The 16,987-nt window shown below is 39.2% G+C and overlaps 2 protein-coding genes across 3 annotated transcripts in view; both read right to left on the bottom strand.

The window, feature by feature from the left end:
• Window positions 1-7,033, bottom strand: part of sdc2 (syndecan 2) — a 34,590-nt gene extending 27,557 nt beyond the window's left edge. Inside the window, exon 1 of the mRNA XM_066674537.1 lies at window positions 6,619-7,033. Within this exon, the coding sequence (XP_066530634.1) occupies window positions 6,619-6,678 (60 nt within the window). The 5' untranslated portion in view covers window positions 6,679-7,033. The remainder of the gene's footprint in view (window positions 1-6,618) is intronic.
• Window positions 7,034-8,477: 1,444 nt separating this feature from the next.
• Window positions 8,478-16,899, bottom strand: LOC136700404 (protein phosphatase 1 regulatory subunit 36). 2 transcript variants are annotated; one of them, XM_066675743.1, is made up of 11 exons: window positions 16,721-16,899; window positions 16,488-16,552; window positions 16,254-16,337; window positions 14,841-14,977; window positions 14,494-14,563; window positions 14,294-14,392; window positions 13,354-13,494; window positions 12,288-12,330; window positions 11,752-11,975; window positions 10,346-10,540; window positions 8,478-9,996 (listed from the first exon to the last, which is right to left on the bottom strand). In XM_066675743.1, the coding sequence occupies exons 1-11, from the start codon at window positions 16,769-16,771 to the stop codon at window positions 9,717-9,719; spliced, it is 1,389 nt and encodes a 462-aa protein (XP_066531840.1). In that variant the 5' UTR covers window positions 16,772-16,899; the 3' UTR covers window positions 8,478-9,716. The 2 variants fall into 2 exon arrangements, with proteins under 2 accessions (XP_066531840.1, XP_066531841.1); XM_066675744.1 differs by having other exon boundaries at window positions 16,254-16,320.
• Window positions 16,900-16,987: the final 88 nt, after the last annotated feature.

The raw sequence follows: 16,987 nt of genomic DNA, 5'->3' as shown, positions 1-16,987 counted from the left end.
CGCAGTGAAGGTTTCAATTAAGTGGGTTTTGAATAAGGATTATGTGCACTCAAAATTATGATTGATTACATCAGTGCTAAATATATCACAGCGAATTCCACAGCTGTTTTCAAGACACAAAGAAAACACTGACTGACCACTTGATGACATGTTCATGATTTAAGCGCAGCCTGTTCAAATAAATAATGTTTAGACCTTTTTATATGCACACTACACTGCATTTTCTACATTCAATGTAGCGCCCATTGGCGTTGGAATCTTGCAGAGGTATCATAGCATATACTCTACCTTCTGCAGGATTGAGATAAACAAACAAATAATGATTTGGAATTTCTTTAGTCACAACAATGTTAGTGTCATATTAAACTGGACCTGATTCATATTCATTTATCTTCTTGAAACACAGTAATCTGCCATGTTCAGCGTAGCCTGCCAAACACTTAAAATGCCTAAGGAACCCATCACTGTAATCCACAGATGGTATTTCTACGACAAACAACTCGGCCAGCAAGCATGTCTCGGTATTCATCACCATGCAGTAAGCCAGGTTGCTTTACTCCATGAATGCATCAGCATATGGCTGTGCCGTCGCGCCCCCTCGCCAAATGAGACAGTGACACTCAGTGCCCTCACTGCGAAGAGCTCACAGGCTGCCAAAGCAAGCCCCCTCCTGCGTTCTCCACAAGCCTGAAATGCAGAAAACAGACTGTTTGAAGTGTCCCCTTTCCCCATGCGAGACACCTGAGCTTATCCTCTGTTCTTTAACCTTAAGAAACTTTCCATGTGTTATTAAAGTAATAGTTCAGCAGAAATATTTAATTTACATAATTTTACCAAATTACACAACTGACACATTGTGTATCTGCAAGAGACGGGCATATATAGTGACATGTATATGGACCGAGCCAGGGTTCTTTTCTAACACTCTTCAGACTCTACATAGCAGAAGCTTTGGGACATGTTGGTGTATATGCCATGGACTATTGCTATGTTCCACTGCTCCCCACTGTGCTTGAGCTGTTTGCTCAAGTCCCACTGGAATGAAAAACTCTATCCACGCTCAGAAACTGCTTCCAATTCTCAGGGCAAAAGAACACAGAAAGCATGGCCATTTGAAGACAAGCACGCATACGTCCTGCAGATGCTTGTGCTGGTGATATAAACACACACTAGTGTCAGCAAAGTGTAGCTGGACACATCCTTCCCCACTGCCTCATCATTCTTTCCATCTGTAGAGAAAAGTGAGAGAAAGAATAATGCCACTGTTCTTTGGGGTAACCTTAGACAGGGTAATAATAAAAATGTGAAGCAGTTTAGCTTTAGGGAGAGAAGCAGTGGGGCTGGAAATGTGTGGATGATGACAAAACAAGAGCACTCTGGGATCCCGTCACACGCCCCAGAGCCCGGCCTGCAGAGGCCATTAAGAATTACATGAAGAGATAGAACAGCCCAAAAGACCCAGCTCCAGGGATGGGTTAAGAAGTGTGTGAGCATCACAAAAATAATGGAAATAGAATGCGAAGAGACTGATGGGACCATAGTGGGGAAAGAAATTGTGCTGTATCTGCTGATGCATATATTTGTGCGTAAATATTTTGACTTTGCTAACCTTCTGATTTATTTATTAAGTCTTAAAAATGAATCCCTAGGCAAAAAGCATTTTATTGGACTATTATATGAAAATTGTCTGTATGTAGAAGAGTTTTTTCCTGTATTTCTGTATGGGTTTATAGTGAATTTAATGGATATACAATAAAATTTAAAAACCTTAAAGTTTTAAAATACAGGGAATCTGTACAGATAAGTGGTATTTTACTATTTTAATCAACTTACACACATTGACACAATGTTCCCTCAGTACAATGCAAATCAACCAACTCTACTGTACACTGTCACAACAATTTGGCGCAAGGTACAGTTACCTTCTTTAGTTTCTTATTTTCCAGTGTTTCATGCAAAGGTAGCACCCCTTTGAAGCTTTTGAACTGTACAAAAACAATGGTTTGTGGTTGGCTGCTTGCATTTCAATCAGATTTTCAGTTGAAGTATGCCGTTCCTAACCCAGCTGAGTGTCCCTTTGGAAACAGTCAACCATATGGCTAGTCAGACCCTTGCAGAGCTCTAATGTAAAGTTGCAATATGCTTAAGTACACTTGCAATAAAAGACTGTTAGTTGCACAGAAATTAAAATATTTTAACATTTCGAGACTTGCAGAACAAGTTTTGTTTTTCTTCTAATTTATGAACAGTCACTTCTCAATGTGTTCGGTTCTGTTACACTTGTATGAGAGTCTGTACCTTTTTCAAACGACTGGACACATGACACTACTGAGAAGCTCAACAAGCTTGTAGTAGATCAGCGAGCATCTGACTCTGCCATGTGACCAAGCACACACACATCCCTGCCAAGCACATCACTTGTGACAAGAGGCCCAGCTTACTTTTCCTCCAAATGAGATTCCAGGCAGATGACAGCAGTAGCAGCACGGTTTTTCATAGGACTGTGATGAAAGCAGTGCTTTTACGAGATCAGCCACTCAAGGGTATTATGAACATGTTTTCATCTGCAGATTACATCATCACAGGCAATCAGCACTCCAAAAGAACAGCAGGAACACTCTTGAGGAAGACACATTCAGCACAATGTATGTCCTGATGCGCACTGTTGAGTGTGAGATCTTACAATGAACTTACAATGGGCTTAGTAGATACAAACCATACACTGGAAGTGCTGTAGTCTGTAAAGGTGGTTTTCACATCAAATGCATAGTACAGAGCCATGGTGATCCAAATTGGGAAGGATATTTGATTGCAGATTATGACTGCAATCTTTTGCAAATCATGCTGAGACCAAAAATACTGCATTTATTTAGGTCATCAGATGTTGAGTCATATACAGCATTCAACAAATGGGGAGAAAATCAACATATTTTGCAACCTCTTTTTCTGAGCCCAACAGATCAATTTTTAAAATCTCACATTATAAATATCCCATACTGAATAAACTAAAACTGAATGCCAATGTGGGACGGCACGGTGGTGCAGCAGGTAGTGTCGCAGTCACACAGCTCCAGGGACCTGGAAGTTGTGGGTTCAAGTCCCGCTCCAGGTGACTGTCTGTGAGGAGTTGGTGTGTTCTCCCCGTGTCCGCGTGGTTTTCCTCCGGGTGCTCCGGTTTCCTCCCACAGTCCAAAAACACGCATTGGTAGGTGGATTGGCGACTCAAAAGTGTCCATAGGTGTGAGTGAATATGTGTGTGTTGCCCTGTGAAGGACTGGCGCCCCCTCCAGGCTGTATCCCTGCCTTGCACTCAATGATTCCAGGTAGGCTCTGGACCCACTGTGACCCTGAACTGGATAAGAGCGTACAGATAATGAATTAATTAATTAATGTCAATGCAAACTTATGTACTCAGCCAAAATTGTCTGGTAAAGAATGGAAAATTAGCTGCAGATGAAAGTAGCAGAACTGAGGGGTGACACAGAGGTCAGTATGTGCATGTTTTTCTTCTTGAACTGTTCATTACATCAACGTCTTGTTAACCTGAGCTGTAAATGTATGCTTCACTTTGCTGTGATAATCTGTGTCAATGTTAGAATTGTTTATCCTATTTCTGTTTTTCCTGAAATATTCATTTCTAATTACATAGTCACATGCCTCAAGAAGAGGGATAATGCCCAGCTGTTAGAAAGATATTTGCATGAGGTAAGTCTCAGATGGTGAAGGAGCAGTGACCTTGCATAAATCTCCATTTTGAAAGCAAGAGAGCACCCTCACTTCCTGACAAATCACCATGCAAATTACACATTCACACAGCTGGCCGCAGACAACAAATCAAAACAGTCAATTTATGTGAGATGAATTCCACTTAAAAATACAGACACAGACCAAACATTAACACAAGAGAATGCCTGAAAGTCTCAGCTGAATGAGCCGCTAAGTAGAATAAGAGTTTTCTGCCTCTTTTTTCTGTCAGCTGGGAAAATGTGGTCTCCAAGGCACATCAGTTGTAATCAACACATAGATTTGCCTGGTGGTTACCAGTCAGACCACTTTAATTGCCATGTCAACATGATGCCAGTATAGAGAATCAATGTGCTGTGCTGGGTTTCACTGAGATTAATACAGCTTTCATGACTGCGGGGCACAGTGACTGAGGTCCTGATCAATGGGAGGAGACAGCACAAACCAGCATGCCAGTCAAGCATGGAATTACACTGGTGTTGGTGCCAGCCCTGTGGCACTTCACGAGAATGTACAAGAGATTGGATCCTGGTTTATACTCATTCATTTACTACTGGGTTGCTTAAATTTAGACTACAATGTATCATTCAATGGTGCAAGGACAAGTTCCCAGATTCATAACCACAAAATGATACTGCATGATTACAAATCGTTTTAGCTTCAACTGTAAAAATAAAGCTTATCTGCAGCACTCGGGTCACTGCAATTTAAAAAGCTGACCCTCATGTTTAGTGACCTAATGCAAAATAATGAGTCATTAAAATACTAAGTCAAACAACACCACAGCACACAACTGCTGACTGCACAGCTGCACCAGAAACAGCAAGTAAATGTACTTTATGTTATATTTAAATAAAATGACAGGTATTGTCTTGCTTCTGTAGACAGGTTCCTTCTGTACTCTAGTTTGCGACTCACTATACAGCTGATACGTTTACAAAAACACTGCATAATTGTCATACAACGATATAACGATGCATAATACAACAATGCAACAGCAAATTTCTGCATTAAGTAGCAAGTGTTACATTATATAGGATTATATTACATGACATTAAAGTGTACTTAGACACTAAGATTATGATGTAGCATGACGAGAACTCAAATTAGAGACAAGCCACAGTAACACAGACCCAATGAACAATACATATGGGATTGTACATCTGACTGGAATGTAAATCATTATGATTTTGGCCTCTGTAATTAGTTAATTGGGAAAGGCCACAGTTAATGCATGCCTCAAAGCTCTGTGCCTGCTGCACTATGATCAGACATTATCTCTTAATTCCACACTTTACAATGCTCCAGGGTATCGAGCTAAATCTATATTAGGTGAATGATACAGGAACAGCAACCATTTAATTCACAGTCACACAGTTTTATAGGTAACTGGAGAAAATTTAAATCTTAGAATCTTGTTAAAGACCCATAGACACAAGCAGGTATGTTTGATCTTGCAGGCTGAATATCTGTCAGCCTTAAATGCATTTTCAGAGCCACTTTTTCATATTGTCTTGGGTTTGAAAAACTCTAGTTTGTTGTTTTGCTTCAAGATGAAGCACCATTCCTTGTGTTTTGGGGTGTTTGATTGGCTCTAAGCAGTGAAGTTTCTTCTGTACAATTGAGAAAAACAGTGGTCACTTGGTCAATAATGACAAGTGAGCCAATTCTTAAGCTATCCACTGCTATGGTCTTCCTGGGCCTGCAAGTTTATTTACTATTGATTAATTCACAACAGGACTACATTTGTGCTCTTTTACCAACGAATAAAAAAACAAAGGAACCAGTTATTGGACAAATCGAGTGCCTTGTGCAGACCGGTGATTTGCAAATCAGAATAAATACTTTGTGCTATGGCTTTAAAATCAGGTCTTCATGATTAAAGTAGGTTATGTACACAGAAATATGTGTCTGTCTTTGTCTATTATCTTTCAGCAAGTCTAATTCAAATAATCAGTCTCCCATTAAAAAGAGAGGGTAGCAAATCATTTGAATTGAACACAATGGAAAATGACAAAGGACATTTATAATGTCTCTCATCTAATGAGACAAAAGTGTGCAGCAATGGGGACAAAAGTTTAAGAACGCTATCTTGCTCAGTGACTGACTTAATGTCGAAAATGAACAGTAGCTCGGGGTGGTATGTAGTCTGATTAGAAGGTTATCAGACCGAGGCACCGAAACTGAAAAGGTGTGAATAAACAGAGAGGAGAGAGAAATCAAACCCGCTGCCTGTTGACATTAGCAGAGAGCTACTGGAGCTCTGAGCACATTTCAGACGCAAATGATATGACTAAAGATAATTTACTTGACACACTAGGCTGTTTTCCATAAATCTATAGGCTATCTTTGAGCTATCACAGCATGTTTTTAAATATTGGTATATATTTACAGGAAGAATAAGCACGTTTACAAATGTCTCTAATTATTCCAATTTAGCCAAGATCAGCTCGAACGTTAACGTTAGTTATGGACAGGTATCTTACAAAAAACTTTACAAAACTACACATAGCAAGACTTGTAAATCTAAATAAAACTTGTACAATACAAGCTACATAATAAAACATGAAAAAGCTGACCTCTAAGTTAGATATGTGTTGTAAACCCCGTCCTGTGTTTTTAACTATAAGAGGTCCAGCTTCAGCGACCGTTAAAAACCTTTTCAGATTGTGAACTGTTCAGAGGTATCACTAGCTACCAAAAGAAACAGGTCACAGCACTGGGGGGTTATATTAGAGGAAGCTACAAAGCAGTCTCTTAAAAACGATCACTTTAAAGATCCCTAAATTTAAACAATATCGTTAAGTCAGTGCTAACCAAAAGAAGAGATTCAGAACAGCTCTACCCCCGAGAAAAAGCGCTGTTCACACTCACCCTTTCCCCCGAAAGAAAGGCAGTCAAGCCGAGGGTCAATATCATCCAAATGTTCCTCATAATTCCTCGGGTAAGTGTGCGGCTCCGCGCTGAAAATTACGGAAAAATATCTTCCCGCTTCCACTTGAGTAAACTCTGGCGTTTCGCCCCCCACCTCGGCCCTCTGTCCCTCTGCCTCCCACTCAGGGGTAAAGACCACCCGATACGTGTTGCTCTCGCGCTACACTAGTCCTCCACTTTTTTCCTGCACATGGAGCTCTATTTTCCCTCTCTTCCTTTTACTTTAATTTTCTTTTTTTCTTTCTTGAAGCGCGTTTTCGCGGCGGAGTTCAGTAGTCCTAATCTTTCCCCTTTATGTTGTCGAAGTCCGCCCTGTGTCCATGCGCCTCACAGCGACTCGCCTCAGCTCAGAGCCAAACGCGCGGCGGAGCACAAATGCAGGTCAAAGGAGGGAGAGCCTGGCCAATGATTGACAGATACACCGACCATATGGGCGCATCGTCAGAGACACGGAGAGGAGGAGGGGGTTGTAGTTTCTCTCTCTCTCTCTCTCTCTCTCTCTCTCTCTCTCTCTCTCTATCTCTCTGTGTGTTTTTTCTCGTTTTCTCTTTCTCTATGTAAAGGTATACTCTAAGACTGTACATAACTGGAAAATATGTCTAATGTTTTTGTGTTTCTTCTGCAACTGTAGTCTGTTTTTTCCTCAGTCAACTTTCTCTATGAATTTGCTTTGTGACTAAACCTGCATTTATTAAAATTATTTTAAAATATACTAAAAATGTATGTTTGTTTGCAAAATCTTGTTTACATTGTTCTGTACTCAGGTAAGATATTCGTCCCCGAAGCAGAAACTGGCTGCAGAGTGGAACTGCTGCACCATTTAAGGTGGAACGCTAAAGTCGACTACGAAGCCAACTTTTAGCTCGTCCACCTGTGTGGCGTGTGCTGTCTCCCCCTAATGGACAAGTCAGCGAAATGTGGTAGGGGTCCAGGAATGCTTCTCTACTGCACAAAAGAATGGCATGGAAGGATCATTACACCCATGGTTTACTAATCATCCCTTTTATCTGTGGTATTTTAAAGTGAACGAAGTTATGGGTTAAGCTTTAATAGTTACAAAGTATGAATCCTAGATAACTCCCCCCCCCCCCCCCCCTGTATTGTCTAGTGATGTTTGAGAAGTTGATTCCTCTGCTCTTACCCAGCCCCCTCTAAAACAAACAAGTTTACACACACACACACACACACACACACACTATACTCTTCTTCACTGTAGGCTTATCCAGACCCAGATTACTGGCCACAGAGTCCCAGATTACCCAGCCAATTAGGGTGATGGCAAAGCTCCTTCTGCTATTCTCAGTTACATTCTTGAAGACTGCCAACATGTAAATTGGCACCAAAATCCACCTCACCACATTAGCTACATACTGACACACTGACTTATATATCAAAAACTAAGTATTTATATTGTTTATTGCACACCTCACTTTTAATGAGACATTGTAGGTATTGCTCTAACAGTAGTTACAGTAGTATAACTAGTATACACTAACTGTCTAGTCAAAACCAAGTATCTCCAAATTTGATGTTTTTTTTATTTTTAACATCATTTGAAAAAAGGTAGCAGCCCCTTAAAATGTCAGCATTTCATGATTAACAGATTAGAGACTGCAGTAGACACTGGAGTAGAAATGCTCTAAAAATGATTTAACAATTAGTCTACACTGAAAAATGTTCATATTTGTTTCTTGTTTTTTATTGGAGAAATGAGGATTTGTTCAAACAGCATCAATAACAGCACTGTTAATTAGCATTTATTTTTTGAAACTTCCAATGACTTTCAAAATGTCTGCATAATTTTAACTTTGAGATGTCATTAATATTGTTCTGATGTAAAAAAAAATTGCATTGTGAAGCATCATACTGATTCAGATTTCTCAACAAAAAGTCGTGCTATAAAACCGAAAAACCAAAATCAGCAGTATAGCAAAACACCTTTAATGTTAATGGTAAAGTAAGGCTAAATCTAAACAAAATGTGTAATACATTAAAATATCCAACGTTTTTAGGTTTTATAATATAACTTTAATACATTTTAATATACTTAGTGTGTTTTGCAGGCATTAAAGGTGACATTCACAATTGTAGTCAAAAAAACTTTTTATAAAATTCAGAAGTTTCCTCACAATGTATCTCTCCAGTCTTTTTGCGTGGTTGAAACTGGTCTAATGTGTTTACCAAGCCCCCAGTGTCTTTAAGTGAGTAAAAAACAAATGGTCTCTTTCCGGTGTGCTAGACTTTCTCTCTTTCTCTCTCTCTGCTCATGGCAGAGACATCTGGAGGTCTTTAGACAACAGAGAGGACTCCAAGCAATGAAAAGCATGAACTGAGAAGGAGATATTGCTCTATTCCTGCTCCATAGGTGGGTAATATTTACTTATATTTACTGTTTCAGAACACCTTCACATTAAGGTGGTAATGTCTCCAAAGTGTGGAGATGGGTAACTGCATTATTGCAAAGTGCTAAAAACCTAAACAACTCATATTACAGATGAGTTTTTGTGGTAATTCAAACAGTGAATAAAAACTTCAGCCACATTCGAACAACAGTTATTTTTCTCCTCAAACATACCATTCCACCTTAAAAGATGTATGGCTTCTGAATGTAAACAAACCTGAGAGAACTGTGTTTCCCCACAATCATAGATGTTCCCCTTTAAATATTCAGTTCTGTCATCACATCAGTTCAAATTAAACTCCTCAAAATGACTGCAGTTACATCTCAACCATTTAATTATGCAAAAATATATATAATTGATTTTTTTTATGTTTATCTCCTATAAAATGAAACATTTTGTATAAAAGGGATGTAAAAATCAACCATGCGTATGAATTACAAGATGCAGTTACTTAACTATATTCCAGAAATAAAGACTTGAATGGGTACTAGAACTGTTAACACTCTTTCACATTTAATGACTTCTACTATTGACTACTTGACTTAATAACTCAGTAATTGCTCAGTCACTGTACACTGTGTTTGCTGTAAACAGCTAGAACAAAGTTTACTCTGGACACACACAAAGCAGTGATGTTCACTCAGTGTCTGATGAAAGCACTTCGGTGGTGGCTCTGGAAGTCCCTCTGGAAGCATTAGCGCGACTAAAGCTGCTGTGCTTGCCTGCCGTGTCAGTTCGGCGACCCATTAAGTAGTTCTTGTTGCCTACAACATGTGCTTCATGCTCCAGTACATTTTCATTTTTATCTTCATCACCATTGTCTTCTGTGTCTCCCTCTTCACCCTCATCCTTTGCTCCATGAGGCATGAGTGTAGTATACTTGAAATGCCTCAGAGACTTTCCAATTATACCAAAGCTGAAAAAGAGTTGATTAGGAGAGATACAACCGAGAGGAAAATGAGACAGAGAAAGAAAAGGGAAACAGACAGAAACATTCAATTAGTAATAATTGGCATAGTGGTTAGTGTAGCATAATGGGGTAACTTTGTGTGTGTAGCACCACTGCTCTCTAAGCAGGAAGACCATGTTACATCAATTCAAGCAAGACTTGCTCTTGCTACATTAACCTTCCTCTGTAACAGGGCTAACAAAATGTAGGTTGCTCTGAATAAAAGTCTGCCAAAGACATACATGTTAATTTAAATGCTAAAATACTTAACATCAAACGGTCCTATTCTCAGTAACATAAGTCATTCCTATATCACCTGAGAGAAGCTAGCTGTTGCCTGAGTTCCTCCATCAGTATCTCTGTCTCTCTGACTTTAGCTGGCTGCATTTTATGTCCACAAGACTTCTGGAACAAATGAGAGGCTTTTTCTTTCGTGGAAGGAAGAAGAGATACCATAAGGGGTGAGCGCTGGGTCACAATACTGCTCTGGGCTGGCTGTCGCTGAGGCTTCCTGGGTCAGAGGTCAGGAGACACTGAGTGAGTGATACTGACACCAGAGGAAACCATAAAAATGTAAATCATTAAGCAAATCAAGTTCTACTGTTTAGCCACTGCTTACACCACTGCAGACACAGGAGGGGCTATACTTGGTATATAATGCACCCAACCATGATATATGACAGGACACACTGCAAACATTAACAGAGGGTTATTAAATAAGCATAAGAATGATATTACATAGCATCAAACATATTCCAATGAACAGTGCATGATATAATTTAGGGAATATATTGTTACATGTAATTCTGTTTCAAATTGCAATAGTGCAACTAAATACAGCTTTCACATTACCAAGCTGAAGTGACTCATTTCTGACTTTTCGCTTTAATGTGTCACAGATCTTACAGATCTTAATGTGTCACTGATTTTTTTCAGGGCTGAATATCGTATACTTCCTGTGTCTTTAGTCCGTACGCATGCACTCAGTGCCCTAGTCATTAGCCAGCAGGCATTGACATGCAGGCTGCTTCACAAATGGCACTCTGCTTCCTACATATTGCACTGCACAGGTTATGAAACTATAGCTTCTGCACCAAAATAATGAACTAAATGTTAGAAAATGAGTTATGCAAGTGAGAGGTAAATATAAATACATTTGTTTATGTTAACCTACACAATAGCCAAATCTGATCTGAGAAAAAATTCTGAATTGATTAAAAAGGCTTGTAATGTGAACAAGCCTGTGTAAAAACACGTTTGACAATAATATATCTATTGATTTTAATCAATGATATTGTAATCGTGATTTATAACATATGACATTGCAATTGCATGGTTTGATCACCAAATTTGACAAATGATCCTCACTAATCATTTTGTTCCACCTGCCTCACTTGCATATCATCAATAAGCTGCACAACTACATGATTACAATTATCTTTATTTTTTTTTGATCTTTCCATTTTGTTAAAAAAATTGTGAGGATAATGTATCTTGAACCTGGTTAAGCAAATAAGAAAACATCTTTTCACCCCATTTTCCAATGATCAAAACCACCTTAGCACCACAACAGAGCAGTTATTATCTAATCTGTTGTGGATCAGATTCCCACAGATTACCCTTTCTAAATTTGTGCTGAGATTGAGGTTGCCAAGTACCAAGCATTTTACTTTCTTCTCTAAAATTCTAAAGACTTCCGTTCTGGTTCACTTTGGTACAAACCTGTTGACAGGGACACATTGTCTGGCCTCCTTGGGCTCAGACTGACCATTTGTCTGGGTGACCTCCGGCTCCTTCTTTTCTTGCTCTGGCTCCTCCTCTTCAACCCTCAGGGCTGGATTAAATGTGTCAGATCGAAACAAGCGGCCAATCTCAGTCTGGATCCCATTCAGGTCTTTCCTTTCAAAGGTAACCCATGCCACATAGCTAAAGAAGCTGTACAGACACTGAGACACAAATGTGTAACAAAGTCAGCAGTTATATAGCAAGGGATCATAACTGTCAACCAGTTGTATAAATTATTAATACATTACAATTATAATACAATTACTCATGTATAGATTTTAAAAGTTGCCAGTATTAAATTCATGTTACCTGATGCAAAACTGATATTTAATCTCATATTTACATTATGCTGCTTTGTGTGTGAAGATCTTGCATGGACATATATACAGGCCCTTATATTCCCAGGTGAATGAAACTGATTCACTTAATATTACTCCAGATTAAATCCAAAACACACATGTAGTATTCCTTACCTCATACAGATGTCTGTCCCTGTGAGTGGATGACACATTACTCCTGTGAATATAAATTAAAATGTGTTATAGCAGTCAAAACCATTAAATAACTGCCATAGTGTAGGGCAGCCGAATGCCACCTTAGTTAACCACCTTAAACTGCAAGGCTTATCCTAAGGCTTATATTTATATTATTTATAGATATATTAATAACATATAAAGCCGTATTAAATGGCTGAGTAATATTTTAAGGATAAGAGTAAGGACTAGAGGTCTTGGTGGTGAGCCAAGTCAGAATAAGATTCTTTAATGCTCTTGGCCTATCATTTATGATGCCGCATTTCCCCAAACTCTACCTCTCTACTCATAATACGTTCATACGCTTATCCAGTTCAGGGTCGCAGTGGGTCCAGAGCACCTGGAGGAAACCCACGCAGACACGGGGAGAATACACCAAACCCCTCACAGACAGTCACCCGGAGCGGGACTTGAAACCGCAACTTCTAGGTCCCTCCAGGTGCGACACTACCTGCTGCCTGCTGCCCCTACTCAAAATACTCCCTATAATTAGTACATGAATATGTAAGACTTGCAACTGTTTGTGCCCTGTACATTTCTTACAAACTATCTAAACTGAATAGAGGGCAGCCACACACAGAAACATAAACAGAGACAAACTAGTATTTAAACCAACTGAGTATTTTAAAATAGATTATGTTCATGGATTATTAAAATAATTTTAAATAGGGCACTTCGTTTGGAACAACCTTGTGAATGGTAAGTCCATGTCGATGGGTAATTAGTACAGGGTGTGATGATATTTTACAAGAACAAAATAATTCTGGACCCTTTGAACCGCCAAAGATAGCACAGACAGCAAGTATTATATATCTCACACTTCACATGCCAGTTTATGTAATAAATGTTCAGCAGATGTCAGATAAACCTGATGCTACCTCTTTTTACGTTTGCCTGATTTACATTTTCTTTAATAGCAGACCTACACCATCCAAAATTAAACCACAAACTTATTTAATCCTTTAAATGGCCTTTGATATGACATGGATTTGCGATTGGCACTGACCTGCCACAGGCCATGTGATGATGTTGAGGCAGACCTACCCCCAGCACCAGACTGGAGTAACATAAGGCCAGGTGCTTTTTGGCAAGCTCCACTTTAACACTCATCTCTGCCATCAGCTGCCTCTCCGTCAAACTTTGCTCCCTGCCACAGCCAAGAGAAAGATGACCATGCTGTTAACTAATCCAGATTTGCAATTACCTATCACCAGTGCACTGGGTCAGGTCAATGCTGTGGCTTACAATTAACTGCAACTAGTTGTCACCATTTTAAAAACACATCAATAAACAGGCTTTCAGTTAGCAGAAAGCACTGTGGTTCTTGCTCTTTCATGACTTGCATATTCAGTGATGCTCTATTCTATATTCAACAAGAACACATTTGAATAATTTGTGCAAAGGCCATGTGAAAATGAATGCTACAAGTCACTGTTATTGCCAGTATAATTTCAACATTATTATTCTCATTCACAGCTAATTTTAATAGGGAAATTTTGTCAGGAGTGTGATTTGTAAACTCAATTTGTGTAGAAGAACTCGTATTGTATTTTAAATCAAACTTTGTGGGAAGTTATTATTGAGCACACAGTCTTACATTGCAAAAAGAAACAAATCTCATATATTTTTGTCATTTCTCAACATAATAGAACAGAATAAAGACATATAATTTACTACATAAATAAATGTATATATATATATATATATATATATGTGTGTGTGTGTGTGTGTGTGTGAATTAAAGAGCCAATTCGCCAATTCCTATACTCCTATCTCCAGTATGTGATAGTATAATGTTGGCTTTTCACATCTCAATAGCTCTATGCCTGTGCATATATCAGCAGTAAACTGCATGCCAGTGGACCACAGAAGCCATGAGATTATTTGTAATCCCTTCAAACACAGCCTGCATTTACATAGCACTTAATCCCTAACTTCAGACTCACGCCATGAGGGTTTTGGGCCTCTCTTCCAGAGCTTTCCTCTTCAAGTGACAAAACAAGTACAGCAAGAGATGGGCCAGGAAATCATGCATTTCTTTACTTCTGCACTCAAAACAAGCATATAATTAATAAAGCTTCTATTGGTGACCCTATCAAATGCTATGTTGCTGACTAATCAGAAAGAAGGAAAGTGAAAGGCTTACTTTAACAAATCCATAAAGCCAAGTGGAATTGGTATTGCTTCATTTTCCTGCATCAAAGAGATTGCCACCTCTGTGAAATAAATATGACCAACAGTATGTTAATTACATTTACATTGGTGGCATTGGGCAGAAGCTCTGTTTCACAGCACCTTACAATGCTAGTCATGTTACAGATGTTAGGAGTCTTGCCCATGGACTTTTGCATGGTGTGGCTATCTGGGTTGGGAATCAAAACAAGCAGCAGCATTATTTAATGGGGCAATTTTATAAGTTATCCTGGACCACTCTGACTATTATCTGAACTGCTTCAATATAATTTTCTATGCAAGAGATTGCGCGAGACTTACGTTTAACATGCTCAATAGAAACAGTCTCCTGCTGTGAGTGTTCGACAGACGTCTTATAGGCATTCAGCTCAGCAGCTCCCACAGTTTTCCTCAGGACACACTGCCCCCCTCTGGCTGAAGTATTGCTTTGTGAGATCCTTTAATAAAACAGTGAATTACACTCAGTTTATTTGTTTCCCATTACAACTTCACTGTACAAGCTTAAGTTTGTGTAAGTTCATGTAATGTACATGTGTTATATGTGTACCTTACTCTAATGAAACCACAATGAGCCTGGAGATTTTAAAAGCATTTTCCTTACATTAACAGCTACCTTATATTGGTAAAAGTTCTTATCCAACTGCCAGCCTCGGACCACTCACTATTGCCCACCATCATGAATTACATACATTCATTCATTGTCTGAAACCTCTTATCCAATTCAAGGTTGCGGTGGGTCCAGAGCCTACCCGGAATTACTGGGTGCAAGGCAGGAACACACACTGGAGGGGGTGCCAATCCTTCGCAGGGCGACACACACTCACACCTACGGAGACTTTTGAGTGTGTTTTTGGACTGTGGGAGGAAATTCACACGGACACAGGGAGAACTCCAAACTCACCAATCTCCTCACAGACAGTCACCCGGAGCGGGAATCGAACCCACAGCCTCCAGGTCCCTGGAGCTGTGTGATTGCGACACTACCTGCTGTGCATCCGTGCCGCCCATCATGAATTACACTGAAGTAGAAATGAACTCAGATTAGCAACAATTTGACTGATGCTTCCAGTCTGATGCACTGTTACTGTGGCCCCAGACTGATGTCATTCTTCTTCTTCTTCTTCTTCTTATTATTATTATTATTATTACACCATAGCATAATCACACTGAACTGGAGATACTTTAAATTTCTATCAGTAGTTTTGGTTTTGTGAGTCTTGGTTCCTTCTAAGGTTTCTTCCTCCATCCTCGAGGGAGTTTTTCTTGCCACCATCGCCTTCGGCTCACTCGCATTGGGCTTTTGATTCAAATTATCTGTTCTGATGCTAATTATGTAAAGCTGCTTTGTGTCAACATCAGTTGTAAAAAGCGCTATATAAATACATTTTGATTTAAAGGAATGCTGGTACCCATTTGCTATCTAACTCATCTAGCTAGCATGTAGACTACATGTTGGAATATTTCCATGGGGATTTAATGGCATTCTGTCATCAGAACACGGAGGTCAGGTATTTATGTTGGAGGGTGATTTCATGAAGATGACATGAGATTATAAAACCTGTTCATGTGTAACTGAACATCTGTGTTACCAATAGGTGAAGCTTAAAATAGCTGAAATCACTCATTATAAGCAGTGTGTTCCAACAATTTGACTTGAACATCAGTCATAACAATGCAGGAGCTGAGTCTTAATGGAGAAACAAACTGATTTACTTTTGTAGATGCCTCCTGAAAGACTCTTGGTATGAAGATGATGTCTTCTTTTTCTTCTCTTTAATCTCTACACATGCATCAAAACTGCAAATGAGTAACAATTCATAGTAAATATAATAGTACATGTAAAGAATGTAATGGACTTTTCTAAATGGTTGGTGATAATATTGGCAAGTTAAAAGCTTGTAAGATGTCAAAGTAACAGGAATATTTTTAGAGGAGCAGCAGTTTTACCCAGTGAACTCCAGGGTTTGAGTCTGATCATTCCAGCTCCATTTTCCAGGAGAAGGTAGAGTTATCTGTAAAGCACATAATACAACACAAAATATCCTTTTAAATGCATCGTTGGCTATTGTCTGCGTACCTGCATCCACATTCATTTAAACAAGTCTCAAGAGTTTTTTTCTTTAGAAACCTGTATTGAATTCGTTATCAAATTTAAAAAATTTTTAAAAAAATATTCTCACCGTTTCCTTCAGTAGTTTCTGCTTCTCCTTTAAACTCTGCACTTCTGCCATTTCTTCACAATTTTAACACACAACAACATGACCGGAGTTTGTTTACGCTGGACGCTGCTATCTGGACTGGCTGGTACTTAGCAACGGCCAATCAGAACACAGAGCCCTGCCGGTTCAGATATGTCACAGCGTTGTTTGGTCAAGAGTTACCACTGCATTATCAAACTTTAACCGGTTCTCATAAAGAAGCTACTCAATATTAGTGCACTGCAGTCG

This window comes from Hoplias malabaricus, chromosome 6, assembly GCF_029633855.1.
Source record: "Hoplias malabaricus isolate fHopMal1 chromosome 6, fHopMal1.hap1, whole genome shotgun sequence".
Classification (NCBI taxonomy): Eukaryota; Metazoa; Chordata; class Actinopteri; order Characiformes; family Erythrinidae; genus Hoplias; species Hoplias malabaricus.
This window is presented reverse-complemented; position numbering and strand designations above follow the sequence as displayed.

Excerpts from the sequence above, each read along its gene's own strand:
- LOC136700404 (XM_066675743.1), bottom strand. The coding sequence starts at position 16,771 with ATGGCAGAAGTGCAGAGTTTAAAGGAGAAGCAGAAACTACTGAAGGAA. Across the intron at positions 11,976-12,287 it reads GGGACAGACATCTGTATGAG|TGTCTGTACAGCTTCTTTAG; the intron begins GTAAGGAATACT and ends TTTGTGTCTCAG. Across the intron at positions 10,541-11,751 it reads CAATGTGTCCCTGTCAACAG|GAAGCCTCAGCGACAGCCAG; the intron begins GTTTGTACCAAA and ends CCTCTGACCCAG.